A 26,266-nucleotide genomic window follows, 5' to 3' on the forward strand; every position below is an offset into this window, starting at 1 on the left:
TTTAAGAAGAAGTCTTACCATGGCACGTGTCTTCATGCACAAGAGGTGTAAAAACGTTGAAGTAGACAAACACAAGTATTGTTACTTAGCAGCACTGCAGTGACTTTTGAGCTTCTCTCTGTGACTGAATGTGTGATTCTGAACTAACACAAGCTCAAGGTGTGAAAACATAGCAGAAAAGTGGATACAGGCAAGAGAAAATTTGGTTTCAGACAATTTTTCAAGAAAATACCAACCAGCAGCTGCTCAGTTTAACCACTGGAGGGCAAAATATAACTTATTTTTTTGTATTTTACCGCACAGTCCAACACAAACATTCAATCTATTACTGACAAGTGCTGGAAATATAAAAGAATCAGATGTTTACTTTCTGTTTTAAAGCACTTATCTGCTGTGTATCTTTACTGTTTGTCATCTGAGCTTTTAAAAGTTGATTTGGAGAAGTATTCTGAGGAAGTAGTTTACTCGTCATAGTCTGTAATACTGGCTGAGTCATGGGTCATTGTGTTAAAGAAGTTCTAATTTATTTTTCTTTCAACAAAAGAAATAAAACTTCTCAAATAGGAAGAGGTGCCATCTGAGGTAGCCAGACACCATCCCTGCGTGACCCTCTACATTCCAAATGAAGGGCAAAAAATACTCCATTTATTTGATGTACATAATATATTTGTTTTATGTCTAGCTTTTGTTCAGCTGTCCTGAACGATGTCTTTGCTCTGATTGTACATTCATACTGACTGACACATTTCACATTTTATTTGTTGCTGTGGCATCATCAGGGTCTATATTTTTGCTGATCCTCAACCTAAAGAAGTTAGACCTTTTTCCTTTTCTTGGACCAACCTTTATTCAACTGATTTCTTTGAGATATTTCTCTGCAACATTTACAGCTTGAAACAGCTTTTAGTCATCCACCCACTTTTAGTATTTTAATTGACACACAGTATAGTATGCTACTCTTTTGATGCAAAGACAGATGGTTACAGAAACTTTAAACAAGGGGCAGACGATATATAGAGCATACATCCTTTTGCCATGTGAGATGTACAAAATTACTATGTTGCAAACATCGAGCCGTCAGCGAGATTACGGCAGCAGTAACAAATCACCACAGACATGCTGCAGTAAGTGTCGTTGAAAAGACAACATTTAAAAATCTCATTAAGACACTTGACAAAAAATAGGATTTTCCTGTGCGAGAACATTTTGCTGAAAACTCCCTGCCAGAGTCTTACATGTCAGGAAATGGCCCAGCAGCTAACAAAAATGACAAAAAAATTTTCCACAACAACAGATCCTTATCTCAGCCTAACAGTTCATAATAGGCTTTACACGATCAGGATTTTTGGGGCCGATCACTGATCACCCATCAGTGAGTTTAAATAAACCAATCACCGATCACCGATCTGATCACATGAGGGAGCAATATGTCTATTTAAATAACTTGTTTATTTACTGTGTATACTTATGTTTACTGAGTATCAACAAAAGTATTCTCAAGCCTTTTTGCCAATGTTTAACAATCTTTGCCATGCCCCAAACTGACAGAGATGCGAGGGTAAACATCAATGACCTCTAGAGGGCATTCAAGGACTGGCCAGGCATAAGTTCAAAGTTCAGTCAGGCCAAACCAAAACAACTTGAGACAGAAATAATTAGGGGTGCACGATAACTATCGGGCCGATAGTTATCGGGCCGATAACAGGAAATTATCATGTCATACTTATCGGTCCGATAACATGACAACGAGTCCCGATAACATACATATTTTTGTCGGCATGGCAGTGCTGGCGTTTGTTTTCTTTCTCAGGATACTACATATTCCGAAACAGCAGGTGGCGCCGCAGTACATGACCCGCTGTTAAAGAACCAGCGAAGAAGAGGAAGCAGCAGCCTCTGTGCTAAAATGCTAACAACACGGTGGCGTTATTCAGTATTTACGGGGAGGATAACACGACCGTGTGTGTAGAATTTGCCCTGCAAAGGTCGCAAAGGGCACAAAGAAGTCCTTGACGGATCTTATAAATCACTTACAGTCATCATCCTAACGACATTAAAACAAAGCGGCAGCAGCCACTAGCCTCAGCCGCAGGCATCAGGACCCAGTCGGACCGACCGAGCTCTGATCCTAAGCAGGCATTGAAAACTGCAGAAAGCTTGCCAGAGCCAAAAGGCGCAACGTTATAATAACAAAATCAGTCTGACAGTCTCCTGATCCATCGCTACTTTCATAGACGCATACCTGCCTGCTCTGTTTAATGAGGTTTCATTCAGTTAGACCACGGTGGACTTTACATTCTTAACCTATCTCTGATATGACTTATGTCAGTGCATATTTTTAATCTTTATGTAAAACATCAGCTTGCTTTAATTCTGGCTAAAGCAAAAAAAAAAAAAAAACAGACCCCCAAATATTGTTAAGCATAACAGCCTGTTATCATTTGGTTTTATGGGGGAAAACCTGTCAGTTGTTTGTGTATGCTGTACTTGGTAGGGCTGTAGTCAACCAAAGAAAAACTTGGTCGACCAAAATCGTACCCAGGCACCAGTTAATCGATTGGTTGTTTAGGTAAAAAAATTTCATTACATTGTTAGGGACTAATTCAAACCATCCAGGCTCCTCCCTGCACCTGCTTGGTACTCTAAATGATCCCTAAATGAACATAACAAGCCTTTGGAAGCATTAATATATCTTTTCGGCTCATCACGTCTTACTATATAATATAATTAATTGAGAGATGATCAGCGCACACCTGCCTTTGATCTCTGTGATCCCGGCGCTAACTCTTTAAACTCATACAGCCTACAAAATAAACCTCAGGTAATCGTTTTTCATTCATTTGTAACGGTAACTGTTAACAGGATCACTAGATACAGCCTGCGCTGTGTCATTTACGAGCATAAAACAGGCAGCATGCAGCGTTTATATACGGAGATGAGAGGAAAAAAGTTCGCTAACACTTTAAGGAGATTCTAAAACGAGATGATACTACGCAGCCTATTTGCCGACAGGTAAATTAAACTGACTGCGGGAGTTGATACAGTGAGGGAGGGCAGAGCAGAGACTAAGCAGCGCCACTTCAATACAAACAGCCTGCAACTTTGTGACGAGTTGATGTGTTGTTTCTGAGCGTTAATGCTGTAAAATATCAGAAAATATCCCACTCTGGTAGCTTTGAGTGCTTCTCTACCTGTAATTCCAAGAGCTGCATTGCTCCTGTTCCCAGCAGCACATCTCTCTCAGCTGCTCACACGCTTTTGCCCCCAGACCAGTGTCTTGGGGGGAGGGGAGTGATTCGCTGACCAGGGTGATCTTGGTCAACCTAAAGCTTTCCAATCAATTAATCGACCAATCGAATTGAAGCTGTCAGCCCTAGTACTTGGTACACAAATGTTTAACTAAAAAAAGTTAACTATAATAACAGTTATAAAGTCAGAATAGTTCTTTGTTTTTTGAGAAACACGAGTGATGTTAGTTAAAATTAGTTATAAATATCTTTGCTCACTACATAGTAACCCCTTCTTACCCCCAGATGTGCATAAAAAACATCAAATAAACTTATTTTGTTAAATCAACAATTGAAAAAAAAAAAATTATCAATTAAAAATTAAATTATTATTAAATGTGGCTGACGTCTGATGACCAAATGTCTGTGGGGAAACTTATCGAAGGACTGCCGTCTTTCAGGAGGCTCTCAACGTGTGAATGCACATCCCGGTGTAGCTCATTTAGACCGGTATCGCCTCAGTATGTATGCCCTGGGAGGAGGTAGCAAGGATCAAAGTATGCTAGCAAACGTTGAAATGCAGGGTTCTCCACAATATTAAATAGCAGGTCGGCCAGCACGATAAACTCCATAAGTTTTCTAGTGCCACCCCTTGCCTTCTCACTGTCACGGCTATATGGACGGGTGCCGTCTAAAGTAGTTTGCTTTAGCATCCGTTTCGGTGTTTGTTTTTCTTTTTCCACGCTCCGTTTCTTGAACTCGGCATGCTCCTCCTTGTGTTCCTTATCCAGGAGCCTGATTAAATTTGTCGTGTTGAAACATTTTGCAGATGCTCCCCCACGAGATACTGTAGTGTTACACAGACTGCAAATAGCTTGAGTTTTATCTGTCTCAGACACTTTGAAGAAGTCCCACACCACTGACATGTTGAATCCGACAGCTAATGATTCAAAATTCAAAAAACTTAATTGTCCGTCACATCACGTAGTGACAGGGCTAAAAAAAACTAGCTGTCGGATTCAAACAAATTGCATAAAATGCAAAATATCGGCCGATCCGATACAGTCGATCAGATCGGCGGAAAGCCTAGTTCATAACATTGACAACTAGGAGTTAAAGAGTTCGTGCCTCCAAACACAGGAGAGTCCCTTGGTCTGCATGCCCTAATGGGTGGACAAGACTGCAGTGTTTCAGCCATCGGCTCTATCTTTTGATTGGTGAGTTGTTATGTAGGTTTGCTTCACCCTTAATGAGGAAAAGAATAATCATTTTCATAATCAACAATAATAAATATAACAGAGAAAACACTGGAGAACTTTCCATACACTACAAAAAAAGTATTTCATGATTCATGCATTTTTTAGCTGAAGGCCTGTCTTGTCATTATCTATTTTTATTTGTAAAAGCTTGTGAGTTAAGTATTTCTTCAAAATAAAAGCCCGCTGAATTTAACTTGGTATTTATTTTTACCCTTTCTGCATAGAAATTGAAAATCCAACAAGGGTACTATTTTATTAACCATACTGGTGTCAAGGGTTGAATTAAACATTTCAAAATGCAGCGCTATATATCATGTATTGGGATCATAGACTGTAGAAAGAATTGGACAAAGCCTGTGTGACGTCAGCGTCTGCTTACAATAGGCGGACTCGAACAGCTCTTGAAGCCAATCAGCAGTAGGATCCAAATTTAAATCGCTGTCTCAACCAAACTTTGTACCAACCTAACGGCCCACCCACTAAGCTCGACTTCCTGTCAGCTAGCTAGCTAGCATTCTGGTTGACCGAAACGTAGCTTCTGCCTGTCGAGCTATCTGCCAATCAAATGAGATGCCCCAATCAGCAGTGAAGTTTTTCCTAAATATAATCTAAACAATTGTGGTACAAAAAAATTCACCCCCCGTACAGTGAGAGCACATGAAGACACTAGATAATGAGACACATTTGGTGTATTGAACCAGGCTGTAAACCAGTTTATTTCTAGTGTCAAAAGCGGCTGTTTAACAGGTGATCAGACGGGACTTCTGGTGGCCCTGCAGCCAGCCTCAAGTGGACACTCGCTGTATTGCATTTCTTTTTTTTGCATTCACTTTATTGTTCAGGACCGGAGGTTGCCACTTGATTGGGATATAGCTCAGAAAAACTGCCATATATGATTTTAGGCCATATTTTTTAATTTATTCAACCTTTATTCAAGTCTCAAAATCATTGAGGTTTCCCTCATTTACAATGTCAGACACAAAAAAACAGAATAAACACAAAGTGATGCTCAGTTAAAACAATCGCACACTGCGGTGAAATGATTTGAGAGGATTTCCTTAAAATGCCTAGAGAAACTACAATGTCAATCTTGAGGGTTTCTTGTAAATTGCTCCACATTTTAGGAGCATAAAAGCTAAAAGCAGATTTCCCAAATTCAAAGTAAACCCTCAGGACCTGCAGCAGTAAACAGTCAGCAGAGTGAGAATTGTAACGCGCAGTGGTCCAGTTCAGCATAGATGTTATATAAGAAGGTGTACGTCCAATCAGGGATTTATAGACACCCTTTCAATACTGTTACCAGTTAGTGTGGATAGTTTAAGACTGTTAAGATCAATATCTCTAGCTTTAGAAAAGTTCTACATTTTGTTTGCTTTCATTAAATGAAACTTAAGCGCCATAAAAGCCTGCAGAAGACTGTTAAAAGGTTGAAGTTTTTCTACAGCCAGCTGCGCAGAAATGGCAGAACAATGTATAATAATACAATCTGCATAAAGATGAAAATCACAGCATGTTACCACCCAGTGCTGCTTTAAATCATTACATCCATTTTAAAACAGTGATTGGACTGCACTGACTCAATGAGCTTTCCTCATCAGTGAAGACAAGATCGTCATACATCCACAGGAAGGTATCTGACTTTTATCTGGGTGAAAGTTATGTCCCTGTCCTTGTTATCCCTTCTCTCCCTTCAACTGAGCCCTCTGTACTGCTGCTGATCAAAGCAGTTATGACGTGCCTGTAAGCACAGGGACACATGCAGAATTTGAGGCAAAGGTGCGGTGCTCAACTAGGGACCAGACTTATGCAGGGGTGGCATGAAGTTTGTGTTCATTCAGATGAAGGACCATCACTTATTTACCCTTACTGTTCCCATATTATATCTACTTTTAACACAGGAGTATACAAAACATGTTACAGCAGAAAAAAAATTGTAAGGCAATTAATGTTTTCCATATTTTATATTTGGGTGTTTTTCATATTTGTTTTCTTTTGATTGCAGCTTTAAATGCTTTGATTCTGTTGGTTGATTGTGTTTCATTTTGCTGTTTTCTTTCTCAGTGTTGCACAAGTGAATTTACATTCAAAGTGGTTTGACTGATGTGTGGAAATGAAACAGGTGTGTGTGTGTGTTAAAGTCGTTTTTGTGTCATCTCTTCATCTTGTTATGACTCAGTTTGTCTTCTTCCCACAGAGGAGACCAAAGAAGGAAATGTGTTTTTGGGGTTACTGATTGAATAAGAAATCTGAATGCAAATTTGAGACTGGAATTCTATCACATGTTTTAGTAACATTATTCTAGATGTTCATTTGTTATTTTCAGAACAATTTAGTGATGTTCTTTGATTAATAATTTCACATCAGATAAATAATGCAAATTATAACTGTGTTTAGTACGCTAAACTATTTTGAAAAAATATGAAATTGTGATTACTTTGACTCAAATTGCAAATGCAAATGTTTAGTGAGAAAAACATACACAAACTAGAAAAGCACTCAGAGAGCACAGACCTCCACCATCAGCCCTATCTCCCGAAAGTGAAGAATCCTTTAAAAACACTCCTGGATCCAGATGGTGATCCCGATCACTCCCAAAATCTAATTTGCCGATCACTCCCTCCCTGGTGGGGTGGAAACACAGTGAGGCAAAGCATTGGCTTTGCTACATGTGGACTGTCACGGCGGAAGCATTGCCTACTGGTGCCAACAGATGCACTGACAGTCTCACCAAAGGTCTTACCGGACGACTGAAAGTCATGGCAGAGGGTGAATATTCCTCTATTCCTCCCAACATTATGAGTATTCTCGCTACAGTTCGCTGTCTTTCTCTCTGTTACGCTCCGACTCGTCTCCTCGATCAGGCGTGCGTCTTTCAAACTCTATCAACTCCAAAACTTTGAATAGAAACACACCCACAAATGCTGCTGGGATTGAAGTTACTCATGTCTGCCATCTCCTAGTGTAAAGTGGTAACAACAGTAGAAAAGCACTCGGAGAACGCAGACCTCCACCATTAACCATATCTCCCAATAGTAAAGAATCCTTTAAAAAATTCCTGGATCCGGATCAGTCCCAAAATCTAATCAGTTCTTCCTTATGCCATTTCTGACATTTCCTGAAAATTTCAGGAAAATCCATCCATGACTTTTTGAGTTATGTTGCTAACTAACAAACTAACAAACCATGCGGAAAAAGGAAGTAGGATTTTTTTGCAAACTATTCTAGTAAAAAAAGACACTTGGATGTTTGCATGATGTGTAGACCATAACATCTTTGGTGCAAAAAAATATATCAAACTAGTATTTTGACATAGATTTCAGGTCAAAGAATTATTTCACCCACTGTGATTTGACATTACAGTAGGGCAGATTGAAATTAAATCAAACTTTACATTAACTGCACATCTTTATTATTTAGTTCAGGGATTCTCAACGCTGGGGTCAGGACCCCATTGGGGGTCGCGAGACACTGAGGTGGGGTCTCCAGATGCCTTAAAAAACCTAAGAACATTTTCTAAATCACACTGTTGCCACTTAAACCAATTTTGCCAAATTTTAAACCCTTTTCACCACTTTTTGTCTGCCTGTTTCTGCCACTTCTAAAGCAAATCTTGCCACTCTCTGCCTATTGTTGGGTCTGTTGACACATTATTGCCAATATTAACCCCTTACCACTTTTAAGCCACATTTCACAATTTGACATGCCCATTTTGTATGTTTCTGACTTTTTCTGTCTCAGCTTACCCTTCTTTGCCACTTAATATTAATTTTCAACCCATTTCAACAAATTTTCACCTATTTTTGCCACTTTAATGCCATTTCAGCCACTTTTGAATCCCTTTTTACCACTTTATATGCCCATTTTTGCCACTTTAACCAATTTTTGCTACTTCTAAAATCCAATTTCACTACCTTTCCCCCCATTTCTATTGCTACTTTTAATATATTTTAATTCTGTTTTCAACAAAAGGATTCAGATTTCTAAAAGAGGGCTACTTACTACACCAATGAATTAAAATTTGTTTCTTTGACAAGAGCGATTATTATTCAGGTTATATATAAAATGCCACAGCTTAACCTTACAATGGACCATGATTTTGCTGCCCCCCCCAAAGTTCTCCGACCCCCCAATGGGCAGCCTTGTCTTCACATGACTATTCTTGAATGTGCATGGCTGTGTTCATCCATCTTCAGGTACAGTGGGGGTCCCCTTGTCTCTGGCACCTTTATTTTGGGGGTCGCGGGCTGAAAAGGCTGAGAACCCCTGGTTTAGTTAACTACTGCCAAGTCAAGAAAACACCAGGAATAGGCCCAACCTTGTACTACATAGTTAGGACGGGATCACAGGGGCATTTTGTAAACATCATGATGTTGGTCTGCAGCAGTGCAGCAATACCTGCCTTTGTTCCTCTGTGGATAAACATCCACATTTCTATGCTGAATGCTGTCACTCATTGCTACAGTTATATGTTAGTATAACCTGACACAGCAACATACAACTTTATCCCTAATTTCTGGATCAAACTGTGCTAAACTGAGCTGTTCCTATGAGATCATATTGGCGCTATCAGTTCATTTTTGTTTACATCGCGTGAAAGAGCACTACTGTAGCAGCCATTAACCTAACCTACAAAGGCTACTAGTGGTGGGTGGCTGCAGTAAATATTGCTTTCATATCAGTGGCTGAATAAGCCACTGTTTTGTAACTGCCACTATCTCTTCATCGATTTGTTCAAACCAAAAGCAAAGTTACTTTTAGCCCTAATATTTCTGCTTGAATTTGATCACATGTCTTAGTCTGTTAGTTAAATTCAACCTGTGGATTTTCACCTAGCAGATACATTAGATAACCAGAAGTCAACATATTCTAAGTTCATCACAGCAACAAGAGGAAGTCACAGCTTGGTTCATGTAGTGGCCCCTTGACATTTATTGGCTTTCTGACTCCCTTTGAAAAGTTGTTTTTAGCTCAGACTATGATTTGGATTACCATGCTTCATTATGCCCCAACTCCAGCAGCTGTTCATCTCACTCAGTTAAGTGGTGGTTTTAGATTACTTAGTAAGTAATGTACGCGATGATATCATGCTTATAATAGGCATTCAGCTGTGTTTTGTTTGCAGCAATTGTAAAAGGATATCAAATTATAAATTCAGGGTTGTAAAATGTTAGAATTCATGTTCTGTCAAGTTTGTCTGCAAGATGATACATGAAAAAAATGTTACTTTTTGGAAGAACTTCACATCAGCCATTATTATGCAACCTCAGGTTCTTGCTCTACAGTGGAAAACCTCATAATGCTTTAGGTTTGATTTTTCTATTGTGCAAAATTATAAAAGTGTGATGTACTGCAGCTAATGTTTGATGCATGTTTTTTCCATGTTTCAGCAATGGAGGTGTAATGGTTTATCAAGACCACAGTTTGGTTCATACCTCATTTTTGGGATCACAGTTTAGTACCGGTCTGGTTCAGCATGAAACAAGAAATACTTGATGCATATTTCTAGTTTTCTGCAATTCATTACTTTCAACTGGCAGTAGTATCGGTTACAGTTTGCTCTTTATTGTGTTGTTAAAATCTACCTGTGATAGTTGGTGCAGTCTGGAGTGTACTGATCATTAGACAAAAAAGAGCAAAAGAGAAATGAGCATTTCCTAACTTGAAATGATAAAATAAACACAATGAAAAATATAATTTATGCATCTTGCAGAAATGTATCCTGTTAATGATTCATAAAGTGTGCAGTCACGTTGTTGTCAAAGAACAGCAGCTGTAGGGGTTATTCATGCTAAGTCACAGCTCGTGTGAGCCAGTAACTGGCTGCAGACTGATTAATGTAAACAAGGGAGGGAACGCTGTGATGAGATGGTTCTCTTAGCTCTGCTCATCTTCTTGCTTCTAAATGTAACTTTTTTTCGTCCTGTAATTTTTGTGCCTGCTTCTTCTTTGTTGTTTAAAAGCAGTTAGCAAATAATTACGGGCACTGCTACAACCTGGACTGGAGTGTGGATATTCCATGGAGGTCGTGTGTGTTTGAATTTTTTCACCATTCAGATGTAGTCCTCAGGTGACTGCTAGAGGTGTTACGATTCATCCGTGTATATTGATATATCAATTGGTTGATTGATGATCTAATCAGATCAATGGACAGTCAAAACATCAATCTAAATTAATGCTTCAAGCTATGCTTTTATTTTGAAATTCCCCCTGCACGCCTGTTGACAGTTTCCTCCCCAGGCAGCGTCCTCAACAAGCTAGATGCAAGCTAGCTAACTAGCAGTAGTGGCTTATAGTTTTGCGGCTGAGGGAAAGAGGATTTCCTGTACAAGATCGTTCACAGATAAAAACACTCTACTCGTCAAGGCTGAGGTAGCGCGAGTACCGTCTGCAGCAGACTGCAGATACGCAGAGAGGAAAAAGTCCGCTGCTGCATGTCTCCTTTGATGCGCTGATTTTATCTCACATCAGATTTATAATGAGAACATAATCTATCCAAACTTAACGTGGTTCAAGCAGGACAGCTGCTCCCTTCATACCCCCCACCTCCTCACTCTTGTTATGAGGCTGCTCATCACTAAAGTGTCTTTTATAATAAAATTTTGCTCCAATCTAAACCTTCTCTTCATTAAAATCATGGTAGCAATAAATAAAAAAAATAAATATTTAATTATTAAAACATCATACGCCCCATATTTAACCTTAGTTAAATCTCATAAGATATATAAAGTACAAAAATGAACAATCTGCCACATTAATAGGCCCCTGTGTCAAGTATAGAGGGCTGATATAGAGCAGAAATGTACGTTGAAATCCATGTGTGTGTAAATAAGTTTTAGAAAAAAATCTAGAATGGGAACACAGGCCAAACATTTTGATCATTTTTATAAAGGGCTGCAGAAAAAGTATAAAAAACTGGTGCTTTAGAGTGATCTGAGGATTTGAGGCAATATAAACGTATGGCACTGAAGATGTTTGCTTTTTAAATCAACATGTTTTAACACAAATGTTCATAGTTGTGCCTAATTTAAAGGTAATCAGGTCTTTGTTGCTTTTGTTAAAGAGATATTTTCATTAACTACAGAGACCAGTCTATAATTTAATTGCAGAAACACTTTTTTCTGTAACTATGTGAAATTTTTGCATAAAATCGCCGATATTGTTCCTGGGCCCCATATTGAATCGAATTGAAATCGTATTGTGGCAGACTTTGTGATATTGGAAAATATCATATTATTTTTAGGGCTGAATGATTTGCAAAAATAATCTAATTGCAATTTTTTGCTATTAATATGCTATAATATGCTATTATTCTTGGGTATCTTGTGTATTTTCTGACAAATTCAAGCTCTAAATAATTCTATAAATAAGTCCATGTATATTGAAAACAATGAAATGATTTCCAAAGCAATTAACCCATAGTAGCAGGAATCTGAATATGAGGGTACAACAAGCTTTAAGCTATAAAGGAGGCGGCTAGGGTGGGGGAGGTGAGGCTGGCTACCAGCTGATCACAGCTGGGGTATGGCTTTCATGAAGTAACGCTTCATTAGTTTTAGACAGAATGAGCTAACTATTTTTGTTGTATTGCAAATGTGATGTCATTTGCTTTGTTTAAGGGCCTTATCATTACTTTTGATCAAGAAAAACAAACATAAAACACAAAAAGGAGGATTTTTGTAAACCATTATAAAAAAAAAACTGACACTTGAATGTTTGCATTGTTCATAAATTCCTGGAAAAAATTGATTTATTAAACTGGTATTTTGACACATTTCAAGGTAAAGAAATATTGCAACTTCTGCGATTTGAAAATTGCAGCAGGCCATATTGCGATTTAATCTAATTTGTGATTAATTGCCCAGCCCTAATTGTTGTCTAATAAATCGATATTGTATTAGGATGAAACTAGTGATTTACACCCCTAGTGACTGCTTTCACTGAACTGGGACATCTGAACTGTGACAAATCAGCACCAATACAACTACTATTGCACCCCTAATTAGTAGAAAAAATTTTTGATGTTAAGTAAATTTAAAGGGGAGTAAATAATCTGAATCCCAAAGTAGCCTGTAGCACTAGTTTCTTTAGATTTTCATTTTAACTAAAATATTCCGCACTAGCAAGCCGTGCTGATTTAATAAACAATCCCCTCACAAAGAAGCTGCATTTGTCCTGTTTTCATTAACAATGTTTGTGCCCTGTATTGAAATTGCATTTACAAATAAATCAAAGTCTCTGCACACATGATGTTGAGTTTTACAATGACTAGACTTAAGGCCATTTGTTAAAAATGAAAAATAAATGGGAAAAAAATTAAACAGAGGATTTTTTGTCAACCCTGCATTAAATTGTAAATAATTTTTACCTGTCAAATAAAACAATGTGGCTGATTAATTATGTGGTTTCACAAAGACTTAATTTGCTTCTATGAATTCCAGGAATGTCCATACACTCTTTTAAAAAAGCAGCAGAGGCCTAAACGCCAGTACAGTTTCCCGTCTGTCGAACTGAGGTGCAGACAGAAGCTATTACACAAAAAGTTTAGACATCCTGCACACTGAGAAACCACAAAGCAAAGGAAGTTGGTGCTTTTAACACTAAGTAGTATGTGTGAGAGGCAAAAGCCAACTGCTGTTTTTTAAACTTGCTATGATATATTTTTTAATCAAGTACAAACAAATATCAATGACTGGTATAAGATACAGGGACATTTCAGGGGTATGATGCGTGTAAGTATCATTTCTGGCACTAAGTGAGTCTTTTCAACTACGTCAAAGCTTTCTGTGAGTCTGTGTAGTTAATTGTTTAGAAGTTTTGGCTATCTTTCATGCTGCACCAGCTTCCTGATTCCACCCTGTCTCTGTCCGGGCACCACATTCCCTGTTTCTAAATGACGGAGGAAATCCCTAAAGAGTGTTGCAACCACCATCTGAGGAAGAGCAGGAAACTACAACATGCTGCCTCTCTTAACCAATATACCACCCACCTCGGGGCAGTCCCTCCCCGATTACAATATATATCACTGTATTGTGTATGATTTTATGTTTATGTTACTAGACCCTCAAGAGTGAGAGAGGACATACCTGCACTTCCCCTTAGTCCTTAGAATCTGAATACTTGCTCTGAAACATGGAGGTAATCGGTCTCTCTTAATTCAAATAAAACTGGCCTATAACTTTGCATGAAGTGATGATCAAGATCAAAAAAGATCGGGTATGGTTCATTCGACATTTAAATCTTTAAGTGGATCAAATATAAAAAGCTGCTATTAAACATCTATTCACTTAATTATAAAAAAAGCTGCTCACTTTACATTTTGATTGCAGTGTCTGTCTCGATGCCAGTGTCAATGAAATGGAGGATTTGAGACTATTTCTGACATTTATGGCTGACATGAGTAATTCAGCTACAGCACGATGGAACTGGGAAAAAAATATATTTGATTTATTCATTTAGGAGTTTTTTAACCATGCAATAGCAATCCTACATTGATAAAGGATAAATTGTAATAGTATATTTAAAAAAAAAAAAAAAAGTAGCTCAATGAAGAGCATTAATAAAGCCAAACCATGAGAGACTTGCACTTAAGAGGAGGGACTTGTTCCCATGTCTGGCGCATGCAAAAAAAATACTGATAATTTTATAGGGATGCACAGATGCATGGTTTCATGCTGCCATCTAGTACATCCACTACTGGTTTAGAGTTGTATTATTGGGCTGAACATATGAGCTGTTGGAAAAAATCAAATCTGTTTTCATTGTCAGACTCCCACACCATAAGAAGTCCGTGTGTAGCTGGGTTCCTGTGTTACCTTGGTTTCTATGTTTTCAGTGTTTTTATAGTACCTATGATGCCAGTGCTCTACTGATCACTGATGTTTTAGTTTGTATGGTTACAATGCCTGCACACTATTGATATTCCCTCATGGTTTACTTGGTGTCTGTGACATCTAGGTTCTGATATTATTAGTTTATCTACTTGATCATGTTCTCTGCTCTTGCACTGTTGGGTTCTATTGATGTTTCTGGGTATCATTGATCTGTTGTCTCTGTTTTTTCTTAGTTGCTTTGCTCTTAACCATGGCAAAGCACTTTGTAAACCTTTGTTTTTGAAAGTCTTCTATAAATAAAGTTATCATACATTATCATTATAAAAACAATAGAAAAACTATTATTTTAAACAACTGTAATAGCATCTGATCTGATCTATAATCAGTGTATCATTTTACAACGATTTCAAGATTGCTGATTATGTTTCTACAGTGTTTTATGCTTTTGCCTCATGGGCAAATAAAGAGCTCTTGCTGGAACTACTACATTGAATTTTGTGTATTACATGCAACATAAATGTCCCTTTGCCAGTCACAATCTGTTTAAATAATAAACTGCACAACTTTTAGTTAGTTTTAGAGTTGTTACAGATGTTTTTTCATGCCACAAGTTTTTTGCCTGATGTTACAAGACTATCCACCTCTGTAGCACCAGTACTATGAGCACAGTTAACATACAGCCCTGCTAGTTTCTCTGGATTTTCAAGCAGGAAATGAAAGTACACTGACAAGCCAAGCATCGAAGGAACACAAACCCACACACAGGCAAACATCACACATCAGGTCAGAGATAAAGAGGGGCGGACTTGTTCCTTCACACACTCCAGCCTCAGACCCTCAGCTCCACAATGACACCTCGGGTCAGCCAGCGGCCTCAGTGGTTACCAATGATCTCCTCGCTCTACGCCATGGTCCCGAATCTGCTTGTCTCTGCTCTCATCCTGGGTATGACTTCTACCACCTTAAAGATTTAATTTTATATATCGTTTTAAAATGGAAAATGGAAATTCTCTCTTAGAATTTCCTGTTTTCTGGGTTTGCTGCATGTTTCCATGAGTGTCCATTGTTCTCTGTGAGTGGGGCTGATGAAGGAAATAGAGCATTATAGTCTCAGATAAACTGCTGCTGTGGGAGATTTCAGAAAAATGTGCTTGACTAGTGCATGTGAGGTTAAAGAAATTCACTGAACTGTGTTTGCAGGTGTTGTGAAATCACAAACAGCCAACACGACTGAAGGAGAACTGAGCAGCGTTCAAGGAAACCAAACGTTCATCACATCTACAGCAGTCTACAGTAAGATATATATTTGTTAAGATTAGTGTTTATAGTATAGTATATATATAGTATTGTTTCATTTATTTAACTTAGGAGCCTTTTGATTTTTTTATATTATTAACTGTTTGATACCACAGAAACACAAAGAGTAATTCAAAACACCCAATCTTGGGTAATCTGCTGTTTTACTAAGTAAAAATTGAATGCAAACTCAAAACATTGGCAACATTTGGGAAAATAGATTAAATTGATCAGGACCAAAAGAAAAAAAACCCTAAAATTTACATTGTATTTCTGTTAGGCTAATTAATTTATACACATTTCATCACACGTGTACTTTGCTGTATCATAAATGCAGAAACATGAAAATGTTTCCATCAGGGGAGCTTCTGTGACTGAAAATTTGGCAATTGTATTTAAAAAACTGCTGAAACAACAACATTTAAATCTTTCAAAAAACAGCTTCAGCTTTAATGTAATGTTCCTAAGCATGGGCGTAGTTCAGGGGGGAAAAGGGTACTGATTCCCCGAGCCCACAGTAGGGAGGGACCCTTGACATGCCTGTACGGAAGCCAATTGGGGTAAAAAAAAAAAAAAAAGAAAAAAATATGAAAGTACAGCAATCCTTGAAAAAATATTCTAAGTCATAATCATAAAATAAAAGATCGTTATTATAAGATAAAAAAAGGCATTATTATGATATAAAAAGTCAGAATTAGAGGAAAAAAGTAATAATAATGAGATAGTCAAGATACATGATGAGAAGTGAAGATTATGAATTAAAAACTCAAAATTATGACATAAAAAATATAATTGACTAAATGACTTTTATTCTCATAATTTTGACTTTGTTTTAATTATGATTTTTTTTAATCTCTTAATTTTACATTTTAATCTTATAATTATGACTTTTGATTTCTTTTTTTAATTCCTTACTTCCACATTTTTCTATTTTGAGTGGCAGAAATGGGCTTCCATATACCTACAATGAAAAGTGTTTTTATTCAATCTTTCTTAATAATTAGTGTCATTATTGTATCAAAAGTGACTAAATGAATCAGTCAACAGACTGAAACTTGTATCAAATAGAGTAAAATACAATTCTGGGGGGGCTCTCTCTTTAAAATGTCCAAATAGCATGGTCCAGCACTACAAGATAATGCAAGTAAATTTAATTTAGCCATAGTAAAAAATTGCTTATAAACTGTAAAATTAGGGTTAAAAAATACCTCAAAATGCACATATATTTGTAAAAATGATGCAACATTTGTTGCTTTGCTAGCCGGCTAAGGGGATCCCTGTGTAATATTTTTTCTAGGGGCCCTAAATCCCTAGCTACGCCCCTGTTCCTAAGTCTTCAAACACGGCAGATATTTCTCAAATTCAAAATAATCAATATTTGTTTGCAGGTACACTGAAGCCGGGCAATTCGACATCCAGTTTGCACAAAGATGAGCTGCATCAGATTAAGGATGAACTTGAAAACAACCAAACATCTGTGATCACAGAAGATGAGGGTAAGCAATTATAGAGGAAACTCTAAGCCTCATCAGTGCCTTTATATTTCCTGTATGTAATCACGGTTTTAAGGTTGAATCGCTGTTGAATCACATTGTAAGAGCTCAGTAGTCTACTCTGATTTTTGCATTTCAGCAAAGAAAGTATCGCTATTTGCAGATTTGCCATTGAAATGTAGGATCTGCACAAACATTTTTTGCGTAGAAATGTAGAATCTGTTCACAGGAGTGCTGATTTCCAGCATGTCTTCTTGTTTCTGAATGGATTATTTGTTGTCTGAGCTGTGCAGACCAATCACAAATCAGCATGTTTTGGTGATTCAGAGACAAGATTTATTATAGGGCAGGAAGAGGGACTCTTCGACAAATTCTGATACGATTTCATGGTCAAAGAAAAGATGAGAAAAAATGTTACTGTTGTATGAGTGTTACACCCAAATACACATTGAAAAAAGTATCTGCCATTAGCTGAGTTGTTATCTCAGCTAATGCGTCTCTGCATCTCTTATAAACTGAGCTCTACAAATTCAGCTGTGCATACACATAAATAAATTTACTGAACCAAAGAAAATCCTGATTTAAATTAGACCCTCTATTCATTGCAGACTAGGTTAACCTAATCGGTGGGTTGAGTCTGCGGGTCAGCAGGTAGTCTAAATGAGCTTAAAAACACATGGGAAGCTTATGCAGCATACTAAACTACTTTTAACATCACTATGTTTTTGAAATAACTCATGGCAGACAAGCATGCTCATGCCTTTCTACATATGATTTATATTACATATATGGAATTACATAGAAAATAACTTCACAACCTTGTTTTTTCTTATTTTATAAGGATAATAACATGACCCACTCATTTCAGCCTACATAGTGAGATTTCCAAACATACTGTCATTATGACAGCAGGCTTGATCACTGAGGCAAACTGAACATAAATCCACAGGTCAGGACGTAAAGAAAACTGTTAGGAACCAGGAGCCATCACTGTTTGTCTCCTCTTCTTTGTCTGTAAAAAAACACTAAGGTTAACATTTGAATATCTATGAATATCTATCTAGTGTCTTAATAAAATGTATTTGCCGATGCAGTGACGGAGTGCAAAGCAGGCACTCAACAGAGCAACTATTGCATAAATTAAACTAAATCTTGCACCTTCCTGTATGATGGTGATGAGATCTCAGCGCTACAAAATGATCACAAAATGACCTCATTTTAGTCTGCATCACCACTTTCATTGTATCTTCAACCTCACTCTCTATCCTTGACAGGCTACCCCTCTCTCTCTTTGGTCAGACCATCTGCACGATTTAGCAATGACTAGAAATCATCAAACAACTAAGGTGTCATCCCCACAATACAGTTCAGCTAACAATCTATATCCAGAGGTTCTCAACCTTTTCATCCCATGACCCCCAAAATAAAGGTGTAAGAGACCAGGGACCCCCACCCCCACTAAACCTGAAGGTGGTTGAGGCATAGTTGAACACAACAATGCACAGTCAAGATAGTTATGTGCAGACTTACATTTTTAGTTTTTTTAAACATTAATTTTACTTCAGCATAAATCTCACCGAATTACCACGTTTATATAGTACATTTAACTAATTTCATGCATTTTTTAAAAACATTTGTAAAATATATAAATTCAAATAAATTGGAAATATTCTTTGGTTCTGGGGGGTCCTGACCCCACTTTGAGAACCACTGCTATTGTCAACCAAACATTTAAACCATTAGTCCAAAGTGATCAAATAAGACACCAGTCTGCTAAAATTTTTAAGTTAAGCAAAGCTAAGCAAACTTTAATCCTCTCAACTGTGAGTAAATTACATTAAAGTTTGTTTCTTTTTGGGGGTGAGGGGCTTGTACTACTGAAGTGATTGCAGCCATTGTACAACAGAAATTCTATTTCTAAACTGAGATGGATGAACAGGCACTTCTTCATTATCTTATGGACCAAGGACTGACAGCTTTACTTTGCAGATGTAAACACCACAAGTATTAGGAATTCTCTTTTTCCAGAAGACATTTAGTACTGACATCTGGCTTCACCACAATTACAGAGACATTCACATTAACTCCCAAAAGTATAGACCACAGTGTTTTCCCTACCATTCTATTAGGGGGGGTGCCCCGCCCCCCCGAACATCGGGTCAATTATATTTAAATGTATTTTCTATTAAGCCCCAGATCACAACAGAACTCATCCAAGTATACCTTTCCTTTAGAGCAGGTCTCTACCTGGTCTCTTTATTAACAAGCAAAATGTATTTAATTTCTTACTCCTGGTTTTCTGCTCAGTCCCTCTGACTCTATGACCAGAGCTGAGCTCACTGACGCTCTCTGACCAGAGAGCCCCACCCCCTTCTCCCCGTGTCAGAGCTTAGGTCTAATGTTTGCTAGGATGCTTTGATTCAGTATCATGAAAGAGTTCTCCAATGCAACTGATTAATGCTCTAAAGTTGTGTATGAACTGATGCCCCGCTTGTTTTACGTCTGAGATAGTTAAATCAGCGCTGAATTCTGGCGCAAGATTGCAGCAATTACGTACAATTTATTAAATTTTCTCTACAAGTCTGACACTTGTAATGCAGGAAAATCCTGCAATCCCCCATATATTATGCTGCAAACTGACAAACCAGTGGGAAATGTGGGTCAGAATCAATGACATTTGGGCTCATGTCTGCACCAGCTCCCGCTTGATTTTCTCACCACAGCAGGCAGACATACGCACGGTCCCTCACAAGTGTATATGGCAGGTGGGCTATGACTATCAGAGGGGATCAGCTCCTATACAGAGTACAAAAAAATCATTTCCAACCCTGTCATTCATACATGCATGCATTCATAAATAAATAATTATAGATAGATAGATAGATAGATAGATAGATAGATAGATAGATAGATAGATAGAATGTTATATGCTGGAATTTGAAAAACACAATGATTCCTTTAAGTGTTTGTGTCATGTCCCGCTGAACACCCCCAAGAAAAAAAAGCTGTAAACCTAGGGGAAACACTGGACCATCTATTAGAACAGTGGCTCTCAAATGGTGTGCCTTCAGACAAGTCTAGGTGTGCCTTGGGAATTCATCTAACTTTACAATAGTACTACAACTGTGCAAAACTTAAGACACTATAACCAATGTCCTTACTGCATGCAAGCGTTACACATTGCATTGCATCATGCAGCATTGCATGCTCACTGTCCATCTGTTATCTGTTAAATATGCAAATGTAATCTGAGGTATGGTGCCTCTAATGGCTGTGAGCCACATAGTTTTGTCTCCATGTTAGCACAAGTCAGATCTTAACATTTCATAAGTGGTTATGAAAAATATCCATGCACTACACTACACTTAGTAAAACAAGCTATCAAGTTTAGGGAGTGAGAAAAGTGGAAGAAAACTAAGAATATCCTCTGGTGGGACACTCCTGGTTCCTTGTCATCCTCTGTGCAACCTCTTTCCTTGTTACTTGTCCATCTTAATAGGAGCGACAGAGAGAAAATAGGAACAGGGTGACTGGGGATAAACCTGAGGAGCTGCAGTGCATCACTTGCAGAGTGTCAGGATGCTACAAAAGGATACTCTGTAACCAAACTGATGTTGTAGCTGGCGCTTGCTCACTTTGCATGCAGTTGGGACATGTTGCCTACACATGCTAAAAAGGCTTTTTTTTGCAAGGACATTAATATGGTGTGCCTTGAGACGTCAGCTTGATTTGCCTTGGGCAAAAAAAGTTTGAAAACCACTGTATTAGAAGATGACACATGATAATTGCCAATAGATGCCAAGATTAATAACAGATGCCAGGACTGAAAAGATAGTGACAAATAAATCAAACATCTTCAACAAAAATTTAAATCTAGGTTTACATTTGGCATTAAACTGTTGTTTTAACTGTCTGAAGGTAGCAAATAATAGGAAAATGTCACATACTGATATCATTTTGTGCTGTGCATATATATTAAAAATACTATTCTGACTTTTCAGAGGACTTTCAGGAGCAGGAGATCAAGTTTCCAGGCAGACACTGCAATCAGGACGCGCTGGTAGAATACAGCCACAGCTACTGTGGAGCGATTTTTTACATGGAGATGTCGTCAATCAGCACTGAAAAATGGTGTGTCCTCGATAATATCATCAGGTAAGGATGACTAAGAATCTACATGACAGACCTGAATAATTTTGCGCAATGTTTTTTTTTTTTTTTTTATGAACTCTCTTAATTTCTTCCTGATTTGACTGAGAAAATTTGAAAATAGTTTTTTATGAGGCTACACAGGTTAATTTCTATTTTTATAATAACTTTCACAATGCGATATTGGTTGGGAAAAAAAAAGCAATTTGTTGATTTTCCCAAATTGTTCAGCCCCATTCCATACTTTTTTTTGGGGGGAGGAAATTATTCACAAATGAGCAGATAAACAAAACTGAAAGTTGAAGTTGTAGTCACACTACTACACATAAAACACTGCACGTATCATGAATATGTGACTTAAGTTAACTGTAAGTGCTCTTATATTGTCCTAATATAACAGATAATGCAAAATACTAGAAAGCACAGTGGTCCTCTCTGCTTCAGGGTTTTAAAACATCACATTTAAGACTTTTTATGCCCTGAATTGAGAAAAAATGATATCACAAATTGCACGGCAAACAATCAAAAATGAAAGACCTGAGATTTCTTGGTACATTAGACCAATGCTGAATTTTTAAAATATCAGATGGTTTAGAGCCAAGAAATCTTAGGCCATAAATGCCCAAATTTGATGATTTCTGGCACATTTAAAATGTCTCTGTTCTATCATTATGTGGTATGATGATATTCATTGAACACATTTTAGCAGGTGTGCTTACCTGATCCTAAACAGTCTAACTATTAAAAGCAGAATCCCACCTTTTGTCAAGGAAGACCAGTTAAAATAAGGGTGGCCTGCATGAATTTTAAGTGGCCAACCTATTAGCCCAAATGTTAGAGAACTGGACTAGTGTTTCACAACAATACAGAGTATATTAAATCATAGTGAGTAATGTTAAATGAGAGAGGAGTCTGGGGGTCCTCCTCAAGAACATTTTGAGCATCCAACACTGAATTCCCTGAATTATGGAGAATATATGACAGCAATTTGTGGAAGAATTCAGTTAGATATACAAAATCACTGACTATCAAAAAAGGACACTAGGTCCTTGATCAAGCTCACATTCTTCCTGGAATTTGTGGACAAACATATCCAAAAAAGAATGACAAAAAAACAAAGATTTTCAGACTTGTCAAGGATCCGCGAGAATACTGAGCTTTGAGAAAGACAGGGACAAACTAGGACACAATACACTAGATACAAAATAAGCATACATGCATGTATTCAATACATGACTTAGAGAGTCAGTTATATTACAGGTTTATAAAACGCAGAATTATCAAGAGACAGAATACTGAAACGTATATTAATGAAAAATTACCTACAACTGTACATACCATAGTGGTTAGCAAACAGAGCTTTCCACACCAACACAAATGAGGGTATTTTACAAACATGCAACAGACAGTAAACAATAATACTGATAGCGTAAGTAATATTATTCATTGCCAAACTCATGGAGTCAGAAACAGAATTGTAGCTATTACAAGAGAAACTTTACATGACAGCAGTGACGCAGCAAAACTCAGATAACCGTTAGCAGTTAAGTCAACTAACGGTTAGCCATGGTGAGACCTTTACATAAGGCTAACAAACAACACAGCAAACAAGAAAAAGGTATTTGACTTACATTATCTGACGCATAAGCCCATTCCCTCTTCTTTCTTAAGAGCTGTGTTGTCAAAATCCTATATTTGTTGAAATTATTTCTCTCTCTCTTCTCTCCTATCTCCAACTCCGCTAGGTAGCACATATAAGCTAGCTGTCGTTAGCATCAAAGTAAACACACTAGCTCTCTCGGTTGTTGAAGAAAACTAAATGCTTGTAGTCCAACATTAACTATATCACACGACTTATTCAGACTTCCTTTATCTCTAGAAGATCTTCCAGCGTTGATTCTAACAGCCTCTAGGGTATTAACAGCGTTACATAAAATTAAAGATTTTTTTGTACTCCACTTGACTTTCAGTTGGCTTGACGATGAGGGTGCAGTACCCTTTTTTGGCCACATATAGAAACACAACATCAGAAGGGGGCGCTGTTTCACTACTTACGGGAGACGTCTAAAATCAATAGCAAAACGAACTTTAATAAAAAGCTGACAATTATTAACAGAATTTCAATATTTTACCAAGGACTTTATTAGGTTGAAAACTTTAACGTAAATCTTAAAAAAAAAAGTGTTTATGTTGTGCAACATATCAAAATTACAAAGCACAATTACTGAACTTTGACAACAAAATATCAGTAATTAGAATTTAAAAAAGGAAATCAAATGTATATGTACCACATAAGCATATCCTATCATTTAATTATGTTTCAGTCACCATTACAGTCAAAGTTTAAGTTGGTCTAAAATGAAATTAAACCTAGCTTTTAGGATGTAGCAGGTAATGTGAAATATGTTTACAATCTGGCTTAAACAAATGCTAAGAAAATTATCCCAGTGCATGTTAGTGGAGGTATATGAGTATTTCTATTGTGTTTGATGTGGCTTTAGAGCTTAAAATATAACTGAAAACCTATAGAATTTTTCTCAGTCTACATTTGGCAACATAACCAAACAAATATACTAAATAATATGATTTATACCTCTATTAACTACACATTTTACCATGATAAGTGTTAGAGGGATATTTTTTAGGCTTTTCTTTGTAAATGACTCGAAAACATAACCCCAGAGAGGCCATAAAGCATTTGGAGGTAAACAAATACATTCCTTTCTTGAGTTATGTTGACAAAAATCTTTCCATAACCATTGTTAAGTGCTTTGGGAAATGTCCATCATCAAGGGATCGGCTGCACATGAAGAGTGCTTCTCTTAAGCTTCCGAGTAATTAAGGTGAAGATAAGAAGTTTAAGCACGACACAGTTTTAGTTACTGGTGCTACATTTTGGGTTTTTTTCTTGGCTGAAGAAGTTAAATAAAGCAGCTTTTTAAGCTCTTTGGTGTGGGAAGAAAGTCAAAGAGAACATCACTAAAAAAGTCCAGTAAACAGTCTTCTCTTCATCAAAAAAGTTCCTCAAAAACTCATCTTATAAAACCATCTTTTTAACTTTTATCTGGTTTTCTGTGCTTTTTATTGTAACTGAAAAAGGGCACTGAATTTTTACAATAACTCCAACAAAATCAGTTAATTTCTGTAAGACATAAAACTTGCTTTTTATGGGGCTGCAACATTGCAGCAACATGACTTTGTTATGTTATTCCTGCATCATAAATGACTTAAACTGGTCAAATTGTAGAATAAATCTTTTGCTGTTTTCATCGTTAAGACGTTGTTTCCTGTGTCTCCTTCAGGCCGTATAACAACATGACGCTGTGCCTGGAGAAGCTCTCCAATCTGGTCGGCTGTTATTACCCAAACCCAAACATTCAGGACTTCTTCATTGAAATCCACTCATACTACTTCCACAATTGTTCCAACGAGGAGCTTCTGCTGGTGGACGCTCCTCAGAGTCTGGTCATCGTCCTCACGCTCATCCCCGTGAGCCTCATCCCTGTCCTGGTTTACCTGGTGATCTGGAAAAGTAAAGTCCAGGAGTGACGCTAACAAGCTGGAATAAACCTTGATTTATAATCTATGCTTTATATGAAAATATGCTTCAGAAAATATTGCAGAGTTTTTAAAGAAATGTTTCATAAGCCCATCTGGTTAGATCATATATTGAGGTAAGTTATGAAGAGGTAAAACAATATTGTGTTGGATTTTTGACTCATGAAAATTGTGTTTTATTTGTTTTATAATAAAGGAATGTTTATTGGAGTGAAGTTCCCTCCTTTTATTCTGAAGATCTGAAAAAGGAAAGCTGATACTGTTCTTTTGTCAGATAAATAAATACAAAAAGCTATTGACAGCTACAGTTTCATTTGGCTTAGTTGTGCAGAAAGATTTTTAATATGAGGATATGAAAACTCTGGCTCATCAGGATGTAATTTATTCATAAAGAGTGTTTCATACCCAGAGGAAACGCAAAGTGCGTCATGGTGTGGAGTCTGGAAAACAGAGAGGAACTAGAGGGCGTAGAGAAGTTCAACAGGCAGAAAAAAGGCAAAGAAGGCTGGCAAGTTTTTAAGTTTTTACAGTCTCAAATAGGAAATTCTTTGACAACCTTTGAGGCAGTGAATGAACAGTATAATGATTTATCACACTCTGAGAACAATAACCTGACATATTCCAGTGACCTTGGCTGTTGTAAACTCCCTACAGCTACCAAAACAACTCCAAAAACAATTGAAATGATTTTATCAGGAATGACTTCATGTTTCATACATTTTCCAGAAATCCACCTGTCAGCCATTACTAGTTTATAAATTGCTTTTAAACACACATTTATCAGTCCAACTTTCAGCTTCAGGCATTTTGGAGTGCAATTTTCCTGCTTGAGTTTTCGCTTATCACTACTCAGCATATTAGTCAACCAATGGACAACATGACAGCCACTGAATTATTCAGCTAAAATATCTCAATTGCCCCCTGGTGGCTGTCTGCAATCTAGGGACTGATTTCATTGTCAGAGCCTAAAGATTACCAACACTTCAAAAGAAAATGAAAATATTAAACATAATGTAGTAATTAGATCATTTTTAATCTTTTTGGTTTATTTGAGAGTTCAGACCTCAAAGTGCCTGTTTAGGAAAAGCTGACCCTTGAACAAAATTAGTTGATGACCCCCTAACCTAAGGATACCTCCACATAAAAATACTTATGATTAATTGTTTTGGTTTTTAAAAAGGTCTTTAAGTAAGGAAAAACATCTTGTTACAAAAGAGTGTTTCCTAAAAATGCCAAAAAGAAAAAAAAATCAATTATGCAGAGAAAAAAAGGAAAAAAGCAGACAATGCACATAGCTGTGACTACTTTGTTAGTGACCACTTTATTTATTCATTAATCACATGAGTTAAGAAAAAGGTTTAAAACCTACAGAAAACAAAAAATGCTTCCCTTTTAAGTTAGTATTTGTTTTGTTGTTGTGGTTAATTTTGCATATTCTTTTCAAATAAGTGAGA

The 26,266-nt window shown here is 37.2% G+C and overlaps 2 protein-coding genes across 2 annotated transcripts in view; one reads left to right on the top strand and one right to left on the bottom strand.

Moving 5' to 3' along the window:
• fmnl1b (formin-like 1b) overlaps positions 1–23,483 on the bottom strand; it is a 95,133-nt gene extending 71,650 nt beyond the window's left edge. The window contains exon 1 of the mRNA XM_041815620.1: positions 22,886–23,483. The gene's annotated coding sequence lies outside the window, so the exon portion shown is untranslated. The remainder of the gene's footprint in view (positions 1–22,885) is intronic.
• Positions 15,070–25,022, top strand: LOC121528271. Its single transcript, XM_041815626.1, has 5 exons — positions 15,070–15,261; positions 15,517–15,609; positions 17,001–17,108; positions 21,107–21,260; positions 24,557–25,022. The coding sequence occupies exons 1-5, from the start codon at positions 15,165–15,167 to the stop codon at positions 24,801–24,803; spliced, it is 699 nt and encodes a 232-aa protein (XP_041671560.1). The 5' UTR covers positions 15,070–15,164; the 3' UTR covers positions 24,804–25,022.
• The last annotated feature ends 1,244 nt before the right edge of the window (positions 25,023–26,266 follow it).

Source organism: Cheilinus undulatus, linkage group 20, assembly GCF_018320785.1.
Source record: "Cheilinus undulatus linkage group 20, ASM1832078v1, whole genome shotgun sequence".
NCBI lineage: Eukaryota > Metazoa > Chordata > Actinopteri > Labriformes > Labridae > Cheilinus > Cheilinus undulatus.

Bases quoted from the DNA above. Each gene is read 5' to 3' on its own strand.
- LOC121528271 (XM_041815626.1), top strand. From the start codon at position 15,165: ATGACACCTCGGGTCAGCCAGCGGCCTCAGTGGTTACCAATGATCTCC. The intron at 15,262-15,516 runs GTATGACTTCTA...CTGTGTTTGCAG, and splicing joins TGTCTCTGCTCTCATCCTGG to GTGTTGTGAAATCACAAACA. The intron at 15,610-17,000 runs GTAAGATATATA...ATTTGTTTGCAG, and splicing joins CACATCTACAGCAGTCTACA to GTACACTGAAGCCGGGCAAT.